The 26018-nt window shown below is 34.7% G+C and overlaps 1 protein-coding gene across 1 annotated transcript; it reads right to left on the bottom strand.

Moving 5' to 3' along the window:
• Nucleotides 1-5752: 5752 nt before the first annotated feature.
• Nucleotides 5753-21026, bottom strand: LOC141537841 (uncharacterized). Its single transcript, XM_074259023.1, has 6 exons — nucleotides 20935-21026; nucleotides 20709-20877; nucleotides 20595-20630; nucleotides 11797-12013; nucleotides 8178-11453; nucleotides 5753-8103 (listed from the first exon to the last, which is right to left on the bottom strand). The coding sequence occupies exons 1-6, from the start codon at nucleotides 21024-21026 to the stop codon at nucleotides 5753-5755; spliced, it is 6141 nt and encodes a 2046-aa protein (XP_074115124.1).
• Nucleotides 21027-26018: the final 4992 nt, after the last annotated feature.

Consider the following 26018-nt stretch of genomic DNA (forward strand, 5'->3'; position numbering starts at 1 on the left):
GGCATAGTTCGCCAGTAAACCCTTTTTGAATAAACCCCGTAAACTAGGTTAAGTTGTCATAAAATCCTTTACACCGACCCTAACTGATAATGCATTTTTATAGAAACCATGACCAGAATGCAGATTATCAGTACGTTTCTCACCTTCTTCATCGTATCTGTTATTGGGATCCAGATCAATCGATTCGACTTGAACACTGGTTTATACTACGAAGCTTTGAGAGATGTCCGATTTATAAGAGGCGAGTGCAAACTATTTTCCCAAATTGACATAATGGATATAACCACATATCAACCGACAATACAATGCTTCGAACTGGAAGATGCTATCCAAAAATGCCAGGAAGTGATACACAAACTCGACTGCGAATCATACCTCCGAATGGATGATTATCACAGAATAACCCAGAAAACAGATTTCTTCCTTCAACTAATCTATCAATTATTTCATCCTACAGATGCTACAGCCGATCAATTTCTATTTTCCCAAACAAATGATCAGCAATCCCTTCAACGCTATACAGAACAATTTGATAGGCTAAAAATCTCTTCAGGACTATTGACAATACATTTAGAAAACTACACCCAACTTGTAAAGTTAGATCTATACTTCGAACAAATTCGACTAAAGCGGTTAATTAACAGTCAATATAAATATAGGAATCCTCTGAAGAAGGTCTCGGGGCGCTTATTAAAACCTAGTCCAGCTTATAACACCTATACGACTCATCTGAAAGCATACAGTTATGTGACTCAGGCTTGTTTTGAATCTTATTTGGATTATTTGAAAATTATCACCACAACCGTCACTTAAGCTTTACAAGGACAACTATCCCCACATTGATTTGGATCGAATGTACTGAAAAAGGCTATAGGAGAGTTTGTGAAGCAAGGTCAACCACATCTAACTCCTTTTCAAATGAGTGCAATTTATTCAGGCGAAGTCTATAGGATGTTCACGCTAACCCACGACTTCTTCAAAGGTCAAATCCTCCTAACAATGCACATTCCACTAATCTAACGTGATAAGTATGAATTATTCAAATTAAACGCGTATTCTGTAACACACCAGAGCAAAGAAGAGTATGTGTTACTCAAAAGGAACGAGATAACTCATTGTCAAAAATTTAAAGAAATGCGAATCTGTAAGCTTAACTACATTCAGTATAACACTAGCATTCAACCAATCTGCGAAACTGACTTACTGCTCAAAAATAAAATTTTGTTTCGTGATATCTAAAACTTCTAAACCTTTTTGGAAACCATTAGAAGACGGAAAAGGATGGTTGTACTCACTTCCAAAACCCCAGGTTATTCAGATTAAGAATGAGTCAGGAGTAATGAAGCATATCCGAGTGGACGGGTGCGGAATCCTGACTTCTAAATACATCATACAAATAGAAAATCTCCAAGTAATCAATGTTTATGACAAAAAAAAATACGTGCCCTATCCGCAACCTCGTCTTTCCCAGAACTTAACCCTTATCGCGCCAGGAATCAGGCAATACAAACCCCTTTTCGATACAATAAAAGTAAACAATAACAAGTATTTATCTTTCGATTTCACTTTGATACAAATATATAGAGAACTTCAAGGTAGAGAGAACCGGTTGAAAAAGAAAATTCCTTAGAATATTTTATCTACGGAATATTGATAACGATAATAATGCTTACTTTCTACTTACTCTGGGTAACAAGAAAACTAAGCTATAAAGTTATGTTTTGCCACAAGAAAATAATTTCCACAGAATCAGCCTACCGAAAATGTCCAGAAGAGACAGAACCCGACCAAATAGTTCTGGACGAGAATCTCAAGATTACATTCCAATGCCCCAACTAATGGATATTGTCGTCGATTTACAGGAATTTTGGGACAACAACGAGAAGTTCATTCCAAAGGAAATAGCAATAGTTGGTATCGAGCAGAACTCCTTGGGACACTGGCTGGTCGAACCTTATCTACCTTTCGATCAATTAAGACAAAAGATCCGAAATAGAAATTATTGGGTGACTATAAGCCAACACGGAATTACCTGGAGCGACGAAGACTTTCCACTTTCACAAGTATTTGAAATCACCGAAAGCTATACCAAAGGAACACGGCATAAATAAACAAAAGGCGCCATAAAAGCAACCTTTTTGAAACAAATATTGGACCACGAAATAATTAATTTAGAAGAAGAAGAATCTTGCCTAAAACTGAATACTTTCGATGTTAAAATCAAGTGCGTTTACCACAGATCACTCCCTAAATACTGTCGCTGTGCCCTTTCTAAAGCTTTTCAATTACGTCACTGGATTATAAGTTCACGCCATGAAATTTATCCTTTCCTATTATCTTTGAAATGCCTAATATAAGAGCCAGTTAATATAAGTTCACGCCATGAAATTTATCCTTTCCTCTTATCTTTGAAATGCCTAATATAAGAGCCAGTTAATATAAGTTCACGCCATGAAATTTATCCTTTCCTATTATCTTTGAAATGCCTAATATAAGAGCCAGTATCAGTTTCGACAGCCAGTTCATCTACATGGTTAATAGGGTGTCCCTTATATGGCAAAAAAAAATTTTTTTAGAATTTCGAAACGCATACCCTCCAATTTTTTTATAAATGCTAAAATGTACTTAAATATGAAATTTCATATCTGTAGCATGATTGCAACCCGTGCCTACCGAGCTCTAAAGTTTAATAAAAAACGGTGTTTTGGTCTGACATTTTGGTTTGATCCAAAACTAATTAAAATGCAACAAATAAAGTAAATATGAGTAAAACTAAAAAAATATCAATACAAACTTTTATTTAAATACAAATTATAATAATAATTAATTAGGATAACTTCTCTTTAGTGTAGTTTTTTTACAGTCTGGATACACATTTCTATGTTCCTGAACACAACGCAACAAAAACTGTTTTTGCTCTTCTTCAGCCGTGATAAGACCATTAAAATCTTGCATTAATTTAACAGCTCTTTCAGCAGTGTCATTTACGACCTTCAAACGATTTAATCGCCTTCTAGCTTCCAAAAAAAGCAAGATTGTCACCCCACGAAGATACGTCTTCCCGAAGAAAACTGTCGTCGATCTGTAGTCGAGATAGAAATCGTTTGCTTCTTTGAGTCACAAAATCATCCAGCGTCATATCTGAAATAAAGAAAAAACCATTAAAATAAGCAAAAACTAAACCACAAAACTTTGAAAAAGAAACATGAAAATATTAAGTACTTACCAAACAAATTTTGCGTAATATCTTCCTTCGATGGGACGTAGCGATTAGAGGAATCTGAACTTTCGTCTCTGTTTAAATTATTAATCATTTTTGTCTTGGTTTTGGTATCAACTTCTTCATCAAAGAGTGATAACATGACTGTTTCTTCACACAAATATCATAAATGATGAATAAACTTGCTTATGGATGCCTTGGAACTTGTCGCGTCTACTTTTTCATATTCTTTTAGAGCTTTCAAAAAGGACAAGTCTTGGTTAGGTGCTTTAACTGCCATTGTACATTCGAGCCAAGGTTTGGTATACAAGGTGACGATAAATAAACAAACATCTTGTAGAGCATTTTTGTCCTTTGCAGTAATTTTAAGTTGCGATTGAAGCAAACATATTTTTATAGAATAGATTGCTCTCGCCATCCATCGCGCTTGATGCAAAGCTCCGGGGGGCCAGAGTTTTAGTTTATTCTCTGTGTCTCCTCCTAAGAACACAACGCATAGTTCAACCAATTCGCGGTAATCGTCTCTAACAAAAGATTTTTCCAGTTCAGTCTTATAAAAAGTTAACAAAGATGTAATGTTTGTTTTAGCAATATGTGCTTCAACGAAATTTAGAGGTGACTCAATGTTATCAGTGATAATATTTTTCCAATTATCTCTTAACTTTTTGAAAATTGGAATATCTGGGCTACTTGTAATATGTTTTACCTTTGTTTCAAAAACAGCTTTAAGGACCAACTCATAAACATGATGACAACAAGCAAAAAGCAGCAATTCCCTTTCTAAAGTCTGCTCCAAAATAGCACAAGCTCCACTGAAACGGCCAGTATTGGAAGCTGTTGTATCGCAGCACATTATCTGTACTTTGTCATGGAGGGTCCAGTCAAAGAGAGCAGTTGAAATAGCTTTAGCTTGATGTTTTCCAGAAGAACTCTCTAATTTCGGTACTGCAAGAAGCTGTTCTCTATCGTCAAATGAAGCAATAATTGGCAAGCGTTCTTCTTTTGAACTTCGTACATCCAATCCAGGTAATAGTTTTCCATCCCAATGAATTGTGACTACGTCAGGCAAATTATTCTGGAAGTCAGTTTTTATTGCTTCTGCCCTGGATTTTCTCGCTTGAGTACGAACTCGCTGAATCGAGGATTTGTTTATAGGGAAATCATCGCTGTTCAGACCAAGCGCTTCTACAACCGCATGGAGAATGTAAACTGAGTCCCTTATGCTTAATTGGCATCGATCTAAAGCTGCTACCAGTTTTGGAGTTATTAAACTTTTTGTGCCTCTTTTAAAACTTTTTTCAGGGCAAGGAATCTGAGTACTAAGTTCAGAGTTCGAAATCTGTTCCTCATCCGAATTCTCAAGACATTCCAAGTTATCTATCGAAGAAGTAGATGCAACAGCCAATAACTCTCTTTGTTTTACCTTTCTTTCCTCTTCTTCCAATCGTCTTTGCCTAACTCGTTCTTCTTTCTCCGCCAAATTTTTGTCGATTCCACCTAAGCATCCCGGTCGACCGGGCTCTCTCTGTTTCCTTAAGAAATCGTTGTCTTCCTCTGTCTTCATGCTGTCAAAGGCATCTGCATGTGCAATATCAAATAAGTTATCAAGGTCTTTTACAAAATTATTTTCACGATTCTTGAAAGTCAACTGAGTTTTCTTACAGTTTTTTTGCAGGTCCCTCCAAACATGATATAAATCAACAAGTTTCTTCACGCAGTTAGGGATTGCCTTCGTAGGAATTCTAGCTTTTTCCCAAAATATAATGCACTCTGTTATAACAAGATTCGCACTTTCACTAACAGTCAGCTTGACTTCACGAATATTGTAAAATAAAACGGTAAGAACTTGTCGATTAGATGGTAATTTTGCACCATTTATCTGGTGGCTTGGCAGTCCGATAAGGAAAATATTTTGTTTATCACTTCGTAATTCCACAGACATTTTCACAAAATAAACAACAACGCACTAAAAATGTTAGAAATCACTTATAAAATGACAATTGAAACTCGCAGTAACAGGTCGCCGCGCTACTCCCGCGCACCTTGTATGGACAAGTTAAAAACTCAAGTCGGCACGGGTTATCGTTTATAAATCGGGCTAATATTTATTTCTAGACTATATTAGGTCCATACGAAACTTTTTAGAAGGTATGCGTAAAAATATATTGAAGTTGAATTTTAAGGGACACCCTAATGGTTAATCTAATAATTATAAAAGAATACTGGGACGGGACAAAAGAAAAAAAAGATTGTGTGGTTTTACGAAACCACGGTAAAAGTGAAACTTTTATTCACATTGTGGACATTTAATTCAAATTTTCGGAATAATATTCCATTAAAAGTATAAAAATCGCATCATCAATCTCAATTTTATCCATGGAAATTGAGAATGATAATAGGAAATAATAAAATTAGACTAAGTCTAAAATCAATATTTTTATTAAACTACATATACAATACTCTACAATCATTTTGATGATACACACATTTTAAAAAAAAACTAAATATTCATTATCGTCGCTAAGTCCTTTTTCAATTACTTACAATCATTCTATTATCAGTTACACCTTCATCATGAGTTTCAAAGTTCATGAATGAAACCAATATTTTATGGTAACTAAAATACGTGAACAGTGACATACATTCGATGTTTTCAATGTATCTAGTAAAAACTGCATCGATCGTTGTGCCATATCTCGTGGTGGGTATATTTTTATCATTTATCATTTCAAGATTGAATACTTCTCTCAAGTATTCAATGAGTGGAGTAGATTCTTCTCTCTTGAAGTCTGTATTAAAATCACCAGATAAAATAACAGGCATTCGTGAATATATATCTCCAGAACGGAAAATTTGTGCCGATGCTGTAGCAAATGGAGCTAGATGAAAACCTAGAAAATCCATCACATCATCTATTTTTTGATTTACTTTAATATAAATTGATGCAATAACGAGTTTTCTGTTCTCATCAAGTTGACTAATAGCTGCACAAAATTCTCCTACAGTAGATTCAGAAGTGGTTGTTTGACTGAAGCTCATGTTATTGATGTATTCTTGCATTTCTGTATGAACCCTCAATGAATTATCATTGTTTTTTAGTATAGCTACTCCACCATATCGAGAAGTACTATGTTTCTGTCTACTTACACAATGAAAATTGGGAATATTTATTGGCTCATTATTTTTCAAATTAGTTTCACATAAAACGAGAGTGTTGATTGATTTTGTCAGACTTGCAGAAATATCTTCCGAATGAGTTCGTAAACTTTGTACATTAAATGATATCATCGAGAAACCCCGTCGGTTCATTATAAAATTCGAAATTTCATCGGTGATAGTAATCAGTGGATTCAACGAAAGTCTCTCCAATTCTATTCTTAAGTCGTGAGTTTGTTTAGTTACTCGACAACCAGTGTGATAAAATTTTTTGTTGCCATCTTCTGACACGATGAAAAGACCGTTTAAACCAGTGACGCGGCTAAGAGCCACGTAAACTAAATCTTGAGCATGACTTTTTTCGTAATGATAAACAACTTCACTGTATGTTCCCCCCTGCGCTTTATGAATCGTTGTTGCATTGAAAGCAGATAATGGAAAATGTGTTCGTTTTATTACAGTATTACGTTGATGAGCGTTGATTGGGGATGAAGTTGATAATAACTTAATTGGCACGGAGTATTTATCAATATTTAATTCCTCGATGCGATGAGCAAATTTTTGTCGGATTTTTTTTCCGACATTCTTGTCCGGAAGCAGTAACCATACTCTAATTAATTTAGTATCGTCAAATTCAAGATGTATTAATTTACCAACATTACCGTTAGCGATTCCATCTGAAACGTCGATGTTTTTTGTTATGACGTACGGTAAATTATTAACAAAAATTATTTTATGCGGCAGCCCACCGGCATCAACGGTCGTTTTTTTTGCAAATGCATCTAAATATTTTTGAGCAAGTACCGGGTCATCACAATTCATTATTATGTCCTCAGCAATTGACTCGTATTTTGTTTCATACGTCGATAGAATCAAATTGTTGTAATTTTCAACTTTTTTAACTTGAAAAAATAATCGTATTCCTGATGGACACATTTGTTTAGCTTCGTCTTCAGTGAACATTCTTGATTCGATAATATTAATTTCCTCTAAACCTAACTGTGATCCACTACCGATTTTTGTTAAAATAGACGAAAACACTCGATCTTCTTGACGCATCACTTCATATAATGGATAATATTGTAGTTGTCGCCAGAGCATAGGCCCTGCGATACTTTGTTTCGGTTGCTTGTAAATTGCAGTAGCACGTACAGGGGGAAGTTGTCGCAAGTCACCAATCATTAGAATATCTAATCCCCCGTACGGTACGTCGTGATTGCCTGTGATTTGTTTTAACCTCTCGTCTATTTTGGTAAGCATTTGTGCGCCGATCATACTACACTCATCTATGATAAGAATTTTTACGTACCGAAATAGTGATCGATACAAATTAGCTTTTTCAGAGCTGAGTGCGATGAGTCCTGTAGTTGAAATACTTAATGCTGTGTGAACTGTAGTTCCATCGATTGCCACTGCAGCTTTGCCAGTTGATGCTGCAACAATATATGCATTCAGAGTTCCACAGTTCTCTGTAAAACGGTTGTAGATCTCTTTGACCATTAAAACGGTATAACTTTTCCCACTACCGGCAGGCCCAGTTAAAAATACTTGCATTGGTGGGTGATTGGGCGTATGCAGATGATTAATCATATGATTGAGCAAAGATATTTGACGAGTGTTTGCTCGCCGCATTAGCTCATAAAACACCGCATTCTCCATCAAATTCTTCTTCCGGACAATGGATCCAAGTAAATGCATGCTTGCCATAAAAACATCTTCATTGAATCCTGAAACAAAAATCATTATGTTAGTATTTTACATAATATTAAATATAATGCTGTACTTTAAAGCAAAACAGTACCTGCGTCAGGATTGTTATAAAATTCAAGAAATGGATTTGCATCACATTGTATAAGCGGCAAAATTTCAAGGTCTTCCTCATTTTCATCAGGGTGACATAATTTTCTGTATGCTTCAATAATTTTGTCAATATCTAAATTTGCTTCGAACTCTTCACGGCGAGCTAAAATCAGTTGCTCGTTTTCTTCGTAAATTTGATTAAATCGCATTTCAGCCAAAATGTACCTTTCTTCATTACGAAATGGTATGTACAGAGTAACCATTTCACGTTTGTAGTCTAATGTTTGATTTGCCATATCGTAATGTCGATAGCGTACGATCCTTGGAGTTTTTCGACGGTAATATATTTTATTACTTTGCTGATTAATGTTTTCTTCTGGAGCTAACCCTTCTTCATTGTCTACTTCATCTTCTGAATTTAAATCTTCGTCTGTAATTTGAGGTTCCGATGGGATTTGTCCAGATCTGACGGCATACCAAGCAACAAACTGAATCAACGAAGTATCTTCTAACTCAGCAGGTCGATTTTCATATTTTTCAAAACAATTTTCTTTCCAAATATTGGTATCGTTATCAGAAAGACTTTCTAATTCTTTCTCTGTTTTCCGAATACGATGACGTTCCTGAGGCCACATCGTAGGTATAAACTCAACTTTAAGCGAGGATTTAGACATTGGTTCCCTAAGAAGAAACCATGCTGCTTCTTGGCTGGACATTTCTATTGTATTTAAAATATTAACACTCATATGTCTAGTCATTTCAACTAAATCCAAACTTGGATTTTCTTCCAAAAGATCAAGTAGTTCTCGCTGAAGATTGCTGGTGCCTCGATTCGATTTATTTACGTACTCCACAACGTATGCAGCACAGGAATACTCATCTGTTATATATTGGATATCCATGTTCGATTGCAAATGGTAAAATATAAATGGATTAAAGAAATTATGCCATTTTTCATTGGGGTGCCGTTTAACGAAAACCATTGGCCGTAAAATCCCAGCAGATAGAATTCGATGATAGTCCTCATCTGATGTAATATTATGTTTATTATAAAAATCGTCAATATCATCGTAGTTATTGTTTTCAAGATTTTGGTGTATTATTTTGTATCGGTTCTGATATTCATCATAAGCGCGTCTTTCATCATCAGTAGATTTAGCCAATGGCTTGAGTAGTATAGTTGACCGACTAGGCATAAAAGGGGCGTTGAATCTGCATTTTCGTTGATTCCGATTATTTTTATAACATGTAAACGTGTGATGGTGTGTGACGAGATGAATATTTCCTGACGCTTCTGTGCTCGATACTGAAATTAATTCATCAATAAGCTGAATAGTAGAATTCCTATCTGCTCCAAACGAATCTTTAGGCGCCTCATTTAGCCAAAGTAAAATATGAGCATGAGGACTTCCTCTGTGTTGAAATTCAATCCTCTTGAAATAATGTTGAACATAATGCTTACCGAATGGACTAAGGGTTTTATGTTGGAGAATTTTCATCAAGACATTAACGAGTTTGTTGAAATAAATGGCGCATGTCACAGCATCTTCATTTATTAACTCTCCCTTGACTTTATAATGCAGCTGATTAATTTCTAAATCAGTTAGTTCTGTGCCATATTTCAATTTATGCAATGTTTTCAGAAGCCATTTCCATGATATTTCATTGGCACTCATCGTTAAAAATACTGTTGGCTTACCAAGTTGCCGGATCATTGCGAAGAGGTCTTTCTTTCGACTTTGCCAATATTGAACTGAATTCGGTATCGATTTAAGAAAAGCCAAATTTGATTCCAGACAGCCATTAAGATATTCAGATGATAATACCTGTTCTTTTGTTATATTTGTGCCTTGTCCTATGTGTTTAAAAGCAACACTGATATGTTCACTCACTCGAAGTCGCATAATCTTCATAGCTAAGTAGAGCAAGTGACGAGGAGTAACTCCTCGTCGATCAGAGCGCCGCAATTCGCTTGTAGCAACTGAGTATGCCTTACAATTAACACCATCTTTGAATTGCCGAAATTGTCCATAGTAAATTGCTGGGAAAGACAATTCTTCTGCATGAGAATCAAACAGCAAGCTTATAGGTCTTCTGTTCTCTCCCGGTGCAATTTGTAAATACTTATCCTCCGACCATAAAAGAGTATGCTGTTCAGCAACTAGACTATCTTCTACTGCAATTGGTTCAGCGATATCGTCTAAAACAACTGGCTTTTCACTCTCATCGGTTAACTCTCCCAAGAAATTCTGACTAATTTTAATGCCATAATGCTTATAAAGCGGAGTAGCTACAAGATAACTGAGCCAGTCTTTAACGATTCCCTTTTTCACTAATCCATGCAAATAGCTGGATTTGTGCATTAAACGTTTTTTAATGTGTACGTTTATACAATAATCATCATCTATATTTCGAGGTAGAGTTTGGACCATGTTTTCAACGTTAACGGGCACATTGATTACTTGTCCAGCGATTCCATATTGTCCTTGTACGTATCTTAGTCGTCGAATTTGCATAAAGGGTAATCTCGGTGATATTAATCGCTCGGACACTAAATCCAATTGAGGGAGATTGGGCTTAGGCGGATACTTAAATCCATTGTACACAGCCAAATTTGGTATTTTTCCAGCTGTTAACGAGGTTTTACAGGTCGCACACACGACAATGTCTTCCAACGAGACAGTGGGGCATATTCGTTGTAAAATAGCGCTGCACGATAAAGGTGGAGATTTCAAATCGTTTTTGAACCATAGTCTATCACAAACAGTGCACGCAAAACCAAATAAATTATCCTCAAATGAATTTTTAAAAAGATTATGAGCTCCATTATGTCTCATATATAATGTATAGACCGATGAAGCATTTTCTTCTGCGTAAGTTCTTCGTGCGTTGAGTCTTTGTCGGTACCGACGACAGCGTACGCTCGTAGAAGTAGTGGTGTTTGTATTTTCAGTTGTATTTTCAGGAGCCTGCGGCGGAGATTCATGATTAAAAAATTGTTGAGAGTAATCTGACGAGTTTTGAGATTCCTCGGGATTAACAATTACTTCTCGACTTGTACTTGGATCTCGACTTGTACTTGGATCTCGACTTGTACTTGTATTCCTGTCACTAGAATCTCGGTTACAATCAGCACCCGATTTCAACCGTTTGCATTTTTGACGATACCTTCGACATCGTTCCATATTTTGTTGCTTTCGATGTAAAAGTTTTGTTGTATCATTATTTTCAGATACAGGCTCACCACATTGAACGGTACTAGTACTCGGCATAGCATCTGTTAAATAAAATTAAAAATATAGAATGAACCGAATATAAATAAAAATACAGTTTCATAAAGCAAGGTAATAACTCAATTCTTTACTTCTTTTTACTTATATTAAATTGAATAATTAATTAGATTAATTAATTAAAAAATTAAAAAAATTATTTTTAGTTTTATTATATTAAATTGATTTATGAATAGTTATTTTTTAAGAATAAAGATATTTAAGAATAGAGATATTTAGGAATAAAGTTAATTAGAAATATAACTATTTAGAATAGAGTTATTACCTTGCTCACCAGCAAAAAGTTTCAATAATTTTAATAAATTCGATATAAAAGCTATTTTTACTCACCACGATCTTTTTTTCTTTTTCTATAAGCACGTGCTATGTCGGCTTTCCTTTTTTTATAACGTAAAATTGATTCATTATCACTCATTTTTGCACTATTCTTTGCTTTTTCCTCGTTGATTACTTTTTCGGACTCACTAGCTGTGTTGTTATTTACCAAAAGTAAATAAATAACATTTACTTTCAACGCCGAAAATAATAAACAAAATAGCGTGGTGCACTGGCACAGATAAATAACACAAATGTATACTATAGCCTATACACTACTCGTCCAGCAGCTGCGAACTACGCCGCCATATTGGCCTCGACTGCTCTGTTGAGTGTCTCTCACTTTTACCCCCACTCTACCTCCGCGTCATCGACATGCGACACACGAGCCAAAAAGTTTAGAACGATAGAATAAAAGTTTCACTTTAAAAGGACAATACGACGCCTTCGCAAAAGCCCAGAATATTATAACAAGCTTCGTGATCCATTGGAACTAGAACTTGATCCATTTTACTTCTCTCCAAGAACCAACTTCAAGGTTTCAAAAGGATTTAACGCATGTTCAACGGAAATATTGGCAGCCCACATTTTAGCACAAGATAAGACATTACGGACCTTAGTAATGAAAAATTACTGGAAAGACAAAAGGGAGATTCGGTATCAACAAAGATTAGGCAAAGTAACGGTAGAAAACTGGGACATTTTAATTAGAATGGGGATTCTAAAACTGTTCGGCAAAATCTCACAAGAATTCACATACCCTTATATACAAGAACTACTCGATCGCGATTTCCTATACGTTCCTGATTTACAGTCTTTTTATCCACCATACTCCGAATCAGCCTCATATGAAGTAGAGAATGTCAACATAATCACTAATCATTCAGCGCCAAGATTATTAGCGTCAGATCCAACGCCAATACTGTTCAAGCCATATCACAAACTAGTACGATTTAAACCTTATCCAGTACCAACCAACTCTAATAGGACTTAACTATCCATTCCATGGGGTCGACCAATTCGGACAAGAAGATTATAGAGAAATCAGATACTCAACCAACGTCAAAACCAAGGAATTAAATGACAGTCAAGACAAATATGTTTAAGAAGGAAACTCAAGGCGAATAAACAATGAAAGTAATGTTAAATAAGCTAAATAAGAACCATTCTTCTTCATTCAAAACCGTTTTAAATCATTAATTTATTAAAACAAATAACTCGATTCTTGAATAAAGAAGATAACAAACACAAAAAAAAGGAGAAAAAAAAATCTAATGATAAACCATTTATAATATTTTAATAAATATAGATTCATTTAAACTCAAGTGGTAAGATACATTGTTAAAAAGGTATTTGAATTAATTCTCGAATTAACCCAGATACCTTGTAAAAGATACTGCATTGCTAAATAATTGTGAAATAATTGAAAGGGAGTGATCAAAGAAACAAAGATAGAATAACTTTTAACAAAACATATATATATATATATATATATATATATATATATATATATATATATATATATATATATATATATATATATATATATATATATATATATTAGGTGGTCCTTATGTTGGGTTTTTTGAAATTTTTTTTCACGATAGTTCAAAATCGGTTCAAAATCTATAAAAAAAAAAATCATGCCAAGTTATAGCTCTTAATTTTAATATTAACCCGCGCCCCCCGACGGTCAAAATTTTAAAGGAAAATAACATGGGAAAAGTTATATTTTTAATTTGGAATTTTTTACGTCATAAACTAACCAACAAATCACATCAAAAAATATGTTTTCTAATGCAAAATTTAACGGTCTACAAAAAAGGTTACTTATCATTTTTTGATAATTCTAACGGTTTTGAAGTTATTCGAGGTCTAAATTGAAACTACACTACTGGAAAAAATTAAGGGATCAAAAAAAAATTCCAAATTTTTCGGTAGTTTTCATCAGGCCGTAACTTTGAGAGAAATGGTCGTAAAGGATATAAAAAAAAAGGAAATTGTAGCTCCAAGTGTCTAGTTTTTGGATTAGAACTTCAAAATTTTGTAGCCTCCGCGGTTTCTGAGTAATCGTAGAAAAACCAGCAACAAAAAAATTCTCAAAATTTTTTAGTTTTTTTTTTTTTGGTCTACGGGCGTGGAAAAATTTTTTTAGCTTAACCACCATAAGGATCGGATACTTTGTTCATTTAGCTTTAATTTCTTTTTTTTAAACACCCTGATACGTCCACTCCTCGCTGAGATATCGGTCTTCAAATGGAAAAGGATCTATTTGTCTTTGATTATCGATATCTCAGCAACCAATGATCGCACAGAAAGTTAAAGGTGGGTTTCAAGAACTTTAATGAATTCCCCTTAACGACTGTCCATTGTTTTTTCGAAAAAAAATTTTTTCTTTCCGTCACATGAATTTGAAAATGCAACAAAAAAAGGACTTTTAGTGGTTTTTTGGAAAATCAAGCGCTGGATCGAAAATATTGAGGACACCACTAATGTTAAGTGTGCCTTTTACAGTTCAATATATCCACAAAAACCCTACAAAGAATCAAATTAATCCAGTCAGCCGTTTTTTTGTTTCACTTGATCGAATTTTTGAAAAAATTAAAGGATCACGTTTTTTGCTCTGAAAAGCTCATAATTTTTAAAAATGAGAAAAAAATTGGTTTTTTCGAGCTTTTTCCACATTTTCGTTCCAAAAAGTGCTTAAATTTTCAAAAAAAAAAAAATTCAAAAAAAAAAATTTTTTTCGAAAAAAAAATTAAAAAAAAAAAATTTTTTTTGGAAAAATTTTTTTTTTAACAAGTTAAGGAAACTCAAAAAACCATGGCCCAATGATTTTTATCACCTTTCCACCGCTGCATTCCTTAATTCTACTGATCTCCTTTTAATTAAATTAATAAAAAAAGTTAATACCCCCAATGGAATTTCGATTTTTTTCATACGCTTTTCGGAGTTTTTTTTTCTTTTCTTTTTGTGAATCCTTAGCAAATCGCTTCATTCAACAGTTTTTGTCAAAACTAATCCCTCTGCGCTAAAAAAAATTTTTTTTAATTTTTTGGTCAAAATTGAAAATTTCTGACTTTTGATTCTTAATCATGGTTAGACGACATTTATCGGAGGTGGAAGTCGCTCGGTTAGTGACTCTTGTCGACGAAGGTTACACTCAACATGCAGTTGCTATCCGGATGGGTGTAAGTCAATCTGTCGTATCTCGAGCTTATACCAGATACCAAGAGACGAATCAATATCATCGTCGCCCCGGACAAGGTCGCCATCGAGTCACTAATGCCCGCGATGATCGAACAATTGTTAGAGAAGTTCGACGACAACCTTTCGTCAATGCGAATATTGTCGCTCGAAACTTCCCCAATCGCAGACAACAGCAACAACAACAGCAACAGCGACGACGGCATCAAGTGCGAAACATTTGCTCTCGAACAATCATCAATCGTCTTCGTGAAACTGGGTTACACGCACGACATCCTAATCGTGTACCCCTGTTGACAGCAAGACATCGTCGAGCTCGTTTAGCGTATGCTTACGATCATCGAAATTGGAACTTGAGGGAATGGACAAATGTTTTATTCACTGATGAGTCTCGTTTTAATCTGTATGGCAACGATCGACGTCCTCTCGTTTGGCGCCGTCGTGGAGAACGTTTTCGCCAGAACTTTGTCCGTCCAGTCGTTGCCTACGGCGGTGGATCAGTTATGGTGTGGGGCGGCGTTTCACGAAATTGGAGAACACCTTTGGTAATTGTACGCGAAAATTTGACAGATAGACGTTACATCGACCAAATTTTAAGGCCCATTGTTCTGCGCAGACGACATCTGAGGTCGTTCATATTGATGCAAGATAATGCACGTCCACACACAGCCAACATTACCCGGCGCTTCTTTGAGCGGCATGACATCACATTGTTGCGACACCCAGCAATGAGTCCAGTTCTCAACCCCATAGAGCACGTTTGGGACATAATGGGCCGTCGGTTGCGCAGAGAGTATCCAAATTTGCAGAACTTAGCTGCTTTGGAGCGCGCGCTTCAGCACATTTGGAATACCATTCCGCAGCCTCAAATTACTGTCTGCATAAACATGGCTGAACGTTTGAGAGCCGTTATTGAAAACAGGGGTGGTAATACCCGGTATTGAACCAACAAAAACCTTCATAGAATGAGTTTGGAGTCATTAAATACGGTGGAACTGACGAGCCACCGGGTCTCAATTCTCTCCTGAAATACCTACACACACACACACACACACACACACACACACACACACACACACACACACACACACACACACACACACACACACACACACACACACACAGACAAAAGCGTAAATCCGACCGCGCGACCTTCACGTGGTACGCTTTGGATAACGCTAATGCCTGCGGTAATTGTTTTCTTAAACTTTTCAAGAGAAAAAATTTCAAAAAAAATTTTTTTTTTTTTTCAATTTAAGCACTTTCTGGAACAAAAATGTGGAAAAAGCTCGAAAAAACCATTTTTTTCTCATTTTTAAAAATTATGAGCTTTTCAGAGCAAAAAACGTGATCCTTTAATTTTTTCAAAAATTCGATCAAGTGAAACAAAAAAACGGCTGGCTGGATTAATTTGATTCTTTGTAGGGTTTTTGTGAACATATTGAACTGTAAAAGGCACACTTAACATTAGTGGTTTCTTTAATATTTTCGATCCAGCGCTTGATTTTCCAAAAAATCACTAAAAGCCCTTTTTTTGTTGCATTTTCAAATTCATGTGACGGAAAGAAAAAATTTTTTTTCGAAAAAACAATGGACAGTCGTTAAGGGGAATTCATTCAAATTCTTGAAACCCACCTTTAACTTTCTGTGCGATCATTGGTTGCTGAGATATCGATAGTCAAAGACAAAAAGATCCTTTTCCATTTGAAGACCGATATCTCAGCGAGGAGTAGACGTATCAGGGTTTTTAAAAAAAGAAATTAAAGCAAAATGAACAAAGGATCCGTTCCTTCTGGTGGTTAAGCTAAAAAAATTTTTTCCACGCCCGTAGACCAAAAAAAAAACTAAAAAAATTTTGAGAATTTTTCTGTTGCTGGTTTTTCTACGATTACTCAGAAACCGCGGAGGCTACAAAATTTTGAAGTTCTAATCCAAAAACTAGACACTTGGAGCTACAATTTCCTTTTTTTTTATTTCCTGTACGACGATTTCTCTCAAAGTTACGGCCTGTTGAAAACTACCGAAAAATTTGGAATTTTTTTTTGATCCCTTAATTTTTTCCAGTAGTGTATAATTTTTTTCATAGTTTTTTCTGGTCATTTAATAATTCAACAATCATAGACGGGTTATTATTCATATTAGATTTCTTTTTTTACTTATGCATATAATTTTGAACTATAATTTACGTGAAACGTATTAATCAATTAAAGAAGTGTATTATTAATATTTTAATGAATCGAAAATGTACAAACATTACCATTTTTATTTTTAATTACAGATACTTTCATGAAGTTTTTACATTAGTTTTTTTAAGTGCGTCAGGAAACATTTGACGATGATCTTTAACCAATTGTAACACGTATTGCATTTGTTTTTCATCCTTAGTATAACGATTACAAAAATCTTGCACTAGTTTAACTCCTCTTTCAGCACAGTCATTCACAACCGATAGTATTTTAGCGAATCGTAATGCAGTTTTATAGTGTTCATTATGAACCCATTCAGAAGGATGAATCTTTAAAAATTCTGTTTGTAACTCGAATCTATTGAAAAAATTGATCGATTCTTCAGTTACGAAAAAGTCAATATCATTATATAATAATTCAGTTATGCTCTTAGTTTGAAAGCGTTTAACACTACATTTTTCACTAGTATAATCCAAGTCTTCTTCCGGAATATCATCAATCACAATTGTTTCTTCTTCTTTACGCAGCTTAGCGACAATTTTTAATTTTGTTTCTTGTGAAACTTCCTCATCAAAAATAGCCATGATTGCTAATTCTGGTGATAAATACCACAAGTGATTCATAAATCTACTAATTGCCCCAGTAGCAAGATTACTGTTGATTGCCTTAAAGTTGTTGAGTTCTTTTATAACCTGTAGATCATGGTACGGAGCTTTGACACTATTTGACGACGAAAACCAAGCTTTTACATAAACCATTGTCACAAAAACACATATCTGCCGTAGTTTATTATCTTTACCTTTTTTCAATGACAATTGCTCCCGAAGCATGTACATTTTCAATATATAAATAGCTTTTGCCATCCATCGTGCATGGTGACAAGCTCCTGGCTGACGAAAACTAAATTTTTCGGGGATGACACCGATAAAAACTAAAGTAAGCTCTAATAACTCTTTGTAATCATCACAAGGCAGTTGTGATGCAAGAGTTTCAGTCGCAAAAGTTCTAATAGATTCAATTTTTTCATTTGTCAAGATATTATCATTTTTCGGATCATCTAAACCTGTTTTGTAACTGAGTTTATTTAAATCTCCCCATTGCTTTTGGAATCGGATAAAAAGTGGAACATTAGGACCAACAGTATTTGGAGAAACAGCTTCGAAGACATATCTTAGGACTATTTCAAATATATGATGCCTACATGGAAGATACAACAAATCTCTTTCTAACAATTTTTCCAGTAATGCAGCAGCACCATTACGAAGGCCTAAATTTGAAGGAGTAGGGTCGGAGCATATTGCTTTTACAGATATGTCGAATCCCCAGTCACATAATGTCTTATGAACTACAGAAGCTTGTGCCATTCGAGTTCCATCTTCACTCGTTGGTACACCTAACATAATTTCTTTACTTTCTGAAGTAATTATTACAGGCAATCGATGAACAGTTTCTGTATTTAACAAATTAGGTAATAATTTTCTATCCCAATGTACAACAATAGATGATAACTTTAAGTCTTGGAAATGTTTTTTTATTTCTATTGATTTTGACTCTCGCATAGTAAGCCGACATCGGCGAATAGATGATCGATTGACAATAATGGAATTAATATCCACTTCTAATAATTTTAAATCGATAAGCGACTGACAAATAGCTGTAGTTATAAACACAGCATCTCTGTCGCTTACTTTACAACGGTCAAAAGTAGCTACAACTCTTTCGTTGAGAATATTGTGAGTTCCTCTTATATTTCTTGATTTAAATTGGCCGGCAGTAGTTGGAATGTATACTTCTCCACTAGAGACTGATTGAGCACTTCCTTGGCTTGATAAGAGTTCAACGTTTTTGTCTACAAAAAAGGATAATGATAAGACAATAAATATCTTCACTATAAAATAATAAAATATCAATGAGTAAGTTGATTATTATAATTTACCAAATAATGATTTTTCTTTTTCACTTTCCAATTTTCGTTTTTCGAAATCCAATTGTTTCTCTAATTTTTTAACACCAATTTCATCGTCATCGTATGTCGTCTTAATATTTGCAATAAAACCAATTCGTTCATCTGATCTCTGATTATTCAAGAATTCTTTGGAATTTTCATCAACCATTTCAAATACATTTGACGGTGCGATGTCAAATAATTTTTTTAATGAACAGGAAAATTCATTTTGTTTTTTCACAGCAACTTCACGCCGATTTCTATGTTTAAGAAGTATGCGCCACTCATCATACAGTTTTTTCAACTTATCTCGACATCTTTGCACATCTTGAACGGGAATTCGAGCTTTCTTCCAAAACACAATAATTTCATCAATCACTGCAGCAACACTATCTGTGATAGTATTATTTAATATACGTGTATAAAAAAATAACACTTTCAAAGCTTGCAATTTCGATGGTAATTTGTTACCTACGATTTGAACGTCAACATCACCAATCAAAAAAATGTTTGACGTAAACGTGATAACTCCATATTTAACTGATTACTTAAATATCGGATAAATGAACTCAAAAAATTTATTTATATATCAAAAAGGCATCAGTACTAGTAATTGAACGATTTTGATCAAGCTAAGAAATAAATATAGGTTATGAGTAATCTGAGAATTAATTTTAGTCTTAGAGATTGAAGTAAAATCTAATAGATGGCGGCATGATCGGTTTCTAAAATGTTTTTAACCAGAAATCAAAATTTGAAATTGGAGTTTGTTGATATTTGTACCAATAACAATAAAAATCGAGACAATAGGTCCCGAATTTCTTTTGTATCCAAAAAAAGTTAAAAATCTTTAAAATGTTCGACAGTTCAGGCTAAAAAAATGAATTGGTGTTACTATTATTCCAAAGTTACAGTTACTTTGAAAATTTTCTAAACAAAAAAATCCAATGAGATTATAAAGAAAAACCGGTTCATGATTTATGAACTATTAAATGACCAAAAAAACAAAAAACTATGAAAAAGATTATAGTTTCAATTTAGACCTCGAATAACTTCAAAACCGTTAGAATTATCAAAAATGATAAGAGACCTTTTTTGTAGACCGTTAAATTTTGCATTAGAAAAAATTTTTTTTGATGTGATTTGTTGGTTAGTTTATGACGTAAAAAATTCCAAAGTAAAAATATAACTTTTCCCATGTTATTTTCCTTTAAAACTTTGACCGTCGGGGGGCGCGGGTTAATATTAAAATTAAGAGCTATAACTTGGCATGATTTTTTTTTTATAGATTTTGAACCGATTTTGAACTATCGTGAAAAAAAATTTAAAAAAACCCAACAGAAGGACCACCCTAATATATATATATATATATATATACATTTCAAATATATAGAATAAAACTTAAACTTATTTCGATGATCCTTCGTCCAAACAGAGAGGAGAAGACCCCGAAAGAACAGGTGAATGATTCTTACTCTCATTGGTAAAGATGCGCAAAGATTGAGCACGAACTGTAAAATACAACAAATAAGATTATTTGACGCTTACCTAAATAAGACGAAACACAACAACTCATATAAAGTACTTACCGACAGAACAGTCTTAGTTCCAGAAGCCTTCAGCTTAACGGAACGGAAAGGAAGAGCTGCCTTAGCCCATGCCGTCTCTGTATTGGTAAACGGCACCAACTGGATCAAAATATGGAGGGACACCTCCGAGTCCTTACTAAACGGGACAAATCTGAATATTTGCCTCCATCTGGAGAGACCCGGAAAAACCTTGGACCGTTGCCATTAGAATCTCCCTTTTAATGACGTATCAGATTTATCTTCACCGGTAGTGGATGGACCCAGCTCAACCGTAGGTAATTTACCGGCTTCAACCGAAGTAGACGGACCCGGCTCCATCAATCGAAGTGCTTCCGGCCCATCTTATGATAAGTCCAGTTCAACCACGGGAGGTTCCTCCAAAACTGAAGAGGCTGAGGATCCCTGATTTCGACGATCGAGAGGTTGTAGTTCTTCCAAACTTAGAAGATCGTCCGGAAGCTCCACATTAGAGTTAAAGACTATCGTTGGAGGACAGAACTCAGGCCAGATGAATTCGATGTCGTCAAAAGCGTCCATGTTTACTAATGAAACTTGGGAGACTGATGTTGGATCCCATTTGACAGACTCATATACCCAAAAACTTAATGAAATTTTGAACCGGGCTCCTAAAAAAATGATGATTTTCAATAATTTTTTTTTTGTAGTTAATTACTTTATTTGACAAAAATAAAAACATAGCTTTATTAGAACACGTTTCGATTTGACTTCACGAAAATTTCAAAAAAAAAAATTAATAATTCAAAAAGTTATCGCGGTTTTTGTAGAGCCCGTTCCTCCCGAAGTCCTTTGCGGTGATCATCATAAGTCCTTGGAGATTCATCTAAAATCAATCGGACAAGAAAAATTAGTTTTATTAATAGATAATCTTGTGCCTGATCAAAGCTTTTTTTTTTCGAAATTAACAAAATGGCGGCTTCAGGAAATTTTTTTCTAGATTTTCGGGCAAAAATCAACAGTATATTGTTAAAAAAAAAACGAAATTTTTGAAAAAAAAAAAATCCTTCGATCAGGCACGAGTTTTTAATGTTTTTCAAAAGTACAATAAATTTTAATGAAATCTAACGAGCAGTTTTTAAGTTACAGTGACCACCAGTTCAGAAAACATAGTTTTGAGAAAAACGCATTTAAAGTTTTGCTATGGATTTATGTCAAATTATAAGAATTATTTAATAACTTACACTGAGTCATCTATTCCTGGACCATATAATAGCTCTTCAGCCCTCATAGCAGCTTCCAAAATATCGATTTGCTGGTGCCTACGTTGCAATCGACCTTCTCGGGTGTTATCATTAGCGCGCTTATCTGCTACTTTCATACGTGCAGCATCCATTCTTTCTGCATACCGATGAGAATTAGGCCCACAATTAAGTCCTAGTGTATTCATCAAGACTAATAATGAATTTATACCCTCATAAAATATACACATAGCAATGTATGCAGCTATTTGTACGATAGTATAACTAGTATTTACCGTTTTTGGGCATATTTTCCATACTAGTTGGTTAAAGCTTTCATTATTATTCTGATTGAATCCACCTACACATCTTGAAAGTAAATTTTCATTACTAAGATCTTCGTATATAGGCTTGATAGCTTTTAAAACATCAGAAGGTAAGGGAGAATAATCGTGAGAATAGGTATCAAGCTCTCCTCTTGCTTCAGCGCGCTGGTAAGAGCACCAAGATTCTTCTCCTTTTGGACACATATCATGATTCGGTTTTTCATCACTTGAGCCGTAGTGATAAAAGGTTGCCATTATAGCAGATTTCATATTTTCAATAGAATCACAATGCCGGCGTATTGCTAAACCATAGTACACAGTTAGTTTATCTATTACTTTTCCTGTGAGGTTACCTCGACCACCACCAAGACCCATCATGTAACCATCACGTTTTTTAGAGGTTGCAAATTTATTTTTTAATCTACGGTCCTTTTTTTTCTTAAATTTGTATTATAACGGTAGTTCATACCTTATTTTCCTGATATTAATTGATTATATCTAATTATAACAATTAATCTGCTCAATATTATTAAATTTAATCAGCACAAACTATAGCAACGCAAAAATTTCGATCCTGACTTTTTTTCGATGGGCAAAGTGATCTGCCTCAGACTAAATAACTCGAGAAACGCATAGTAATCCTCCAATAGATGGGAAACTACAGTTAACAAAAGATATTTCGCAGCTTGGATCTACACTCGCCATGGTGCACTGGAATTCTTTCTACATAAACTGTAGATTCAACGGGATAGCTAACTAAAGTTAGCACCCTAGAGTTTTTTTTATTAATTTTTGATTTTCATTTTTATCACGTCGTTAGCTCGTCGTTTGTTCTTTATTGTTTGATATCAACATTTGTTAGTTCTCCATTTATTCATTTTAAAGAAAATTTATTAATAATGTATTTTTAAGTCAGCCCCCCTATCGCATTTTTTAATATTTTGGTAGCAATTTGGGTCATTAAACCTCTATTTTTGATTGTTCATGTATATTAAACATTTGTTTCTACTTTACATTGTTTATTTGTTGGTTAATCAACATTTGTAAATAGCTGAATGTATGTATTCTAAATATTCGCACTGCGCATGCGTCATTTTTACGTATATAAACTTTTAGCGCGGTCTTTTGAAAATTATAGTGACAAGCACATCTAACGTGTAAAAAATTAAAAACTCTACAACTGTAATCTTTTAAGAATCAATTTTCAATTAATTTAAATAATTATAAAAAAATTGTTTGACGTCAGCCAATTTCAATATCATTAAGAAAATAAATAAATAACTAATAAATATCTATTTCATTTTGAATTTCTTAAAAAATATTGAATCAACTTTGAGTCAATGCATGTATATTTTTTATCATACTCATCTGTTCTATTCCCATGAATAATACGAACTAGTATCAAAATAAAAAAGAAATAACAAATAACAATAAATTTTTAATACTTTATTAAAATAAAACTTTTTATAAAATTATTAAAAACTACACGTTGCCTTTTCGTCCTGTAAATTCTACTATAATGAAATACAACAATAATATACTTACTCTAATCACTGTCATTATAATTTTCAAAAGACCGCGCTAAAAGTCTAAACGTAATGTTGACGCATGCGCAGTGCAAATATTTTGAATACAAATATTCAGCTAATTAAAAATTTTACTTAAACAACAAATAAATACTGTGAAGTAGGAAAAAATGTTCTATACATATGAGCAATTAAAAACACAGGTTTAATGACCCGTATTGCTACCAAAATATTAAAAATTGCGAAAGGGGGCTAACTTAAAGGCATATCATTCGTAAATTTTTTCAAATAAATAAATAGAGAACAAACAAATGTGAATCGTGAATAATAAAGAATAAACGACGAACTAACGATGCAATAAAAAAAAGTTTAAAAATTAAAAAAAAAAAAACTCTGGGTCGCTAACTTTAGTGAGTTCGAAAAATCAGTGTGATATTTTTAGTCTCTTTCAGATGTCACTACCTACGTTATCAAATCATTCACTGGAGAGCCTTGGTTTAAACCAGGGCCGTACATTTTATATCTATGCGTCCATAAATTATTATAATTTCGTTTCTACTTTCACTGTAATTCTAATTTTTTCATTTAATCTTTTATTAATCCGTTATAATATGTAGCCAGAGATATAATAGTTGCATTATTCAATTCATATGCAAATATTTGAATATGTTTATGAAAATAATTTCAGTTATAAACGAGAATAATAAAGTTTCGATATGGCTAAATATACAGCAAACAAACGATACGGCTCTGTATGTGTTTATACAGAGTACCACAAATCTCGGGAAATTCAAATTTCATATACGTAAAACGTTGTACGCACATGGATCTTTATACTTACGATATTGACTGGAAGTAGCAGGGAATTTATATTTTAAAATAAAATGATAAATATAATACTATTGATTATTATTATTATTATTTTGTTATTAAATGCTCAGGGGGGTTATCCCCGGAGTCCGATTCTCCGAGGGCCCAGCCTGAGTTCCATCCGTTACTGCTGGACCACTCCGCACAACAAGGCGGTTAGTGATCACAGCAGGCCAAAGTCATTTCCCTTAAGAGATGGAGAGAACCAAGTAAAACAGCCTTCTGCATCCTAACTGCCAAGAACTCAGCTTTTGATGAGCAAGCTGGAACTTTGGCAAGTGAGGATACAAAAGACTGTTTCATCCCTCCTAGGACGCCAACAATCAGGACGAGAAGCTTGACACAGTAACCTGGGTAAAGTTTGCCAATTTCAAACAGGAGATCCTGATATATTTGGCTTTTGTGCTTTCTATGGCTGAGATGTTGTATTCAGCCGGGGCCGAGAACTCAATGACATAAATGTCACGAGTGGCCTTGTCGAAGAGCACAATATCAGGTTTGTTGTGATCTATCGGCGGGGTTGTTGCAAATGGCATGTTCCAATAAATTTTGCAACTGTCATTCTCAACAACCTTGGGAATATCTCCTGGCAAATAAGGCAGCACTGGTGTCACGTCAATACCGTAGCAATGACGAAGATAGTAGTACAGTACTCTCAGGGCAGCATTGTGACGCTGGATATATGCACCTCTCGCCAGCACTGGACATGCCGACAAAAGGTGCATAAGCGTCTCCGGATGTTGTCTACACCTCCTACAGGACGTGTCCGGAAGCTGCACCTGGAGCACCTTGCTACGGTACTCAAGAGTGTTAATGACACCATCTTGGCAGGCAAATATGAACCCTTCAGTCTCGGACGTCAGGCCCGCTGACTTTAAGAAGGAAAACGTCAGCTGGATGGACAAGCCATGATCACGCACGTGTTTAAAGAACACGCTGTGCATGGACTTGTCCATCAGTTCGCCAAGGAGTAGTTTTTCCTCGGCTTTCCTGATGACGCTCTTAAATTCCTCCTTTCGGAGTTCCATAAGAGCGTTTATTTCTCCAAGACCAAGGGTTCTTGCCGCATATATTGCTTCCTTATACAAGAATGACCCCTTATGCGCATTTTCATGTTTATGTACAATTTGCATAAGAAAGTCATCCTCGTCTGCAGTGAAATTGACAACTTCGTGTGTTAAACCCAGGACCAAACGGTCGTGAAGCCGCTCCAAACTCTGCAAACCTCTCCCACCGATGGACCGGGAGAGGTATAATCTGGCGACTGATGAATTGGGGTGCATGCTCCGATTCATATTAATGATCTTACGGGTTTTGATGTCGAGATCTCGTAAATCCTTTCGGGTCCATTTCAGGACACCGAAAGAGTATAGTAAGACTGGGACAGCGAGC

This window comes from Cotesia typhae, unplaced genomic scaffold (genome assembly GCF_013202065.1).
Source record: "Cotesia typhae breed Kobodo isofemale line unplaced genomic scaffold, CoteBio_Ctyphae contig_17, whole genome shotgun sequence".
Classification (NCBI taxonomy): Eukaryota; Metazoa; Arthropoda; class Insecta; order Hymenoptera; family Braconidae; genus Cotesia; species Cotesia typhae.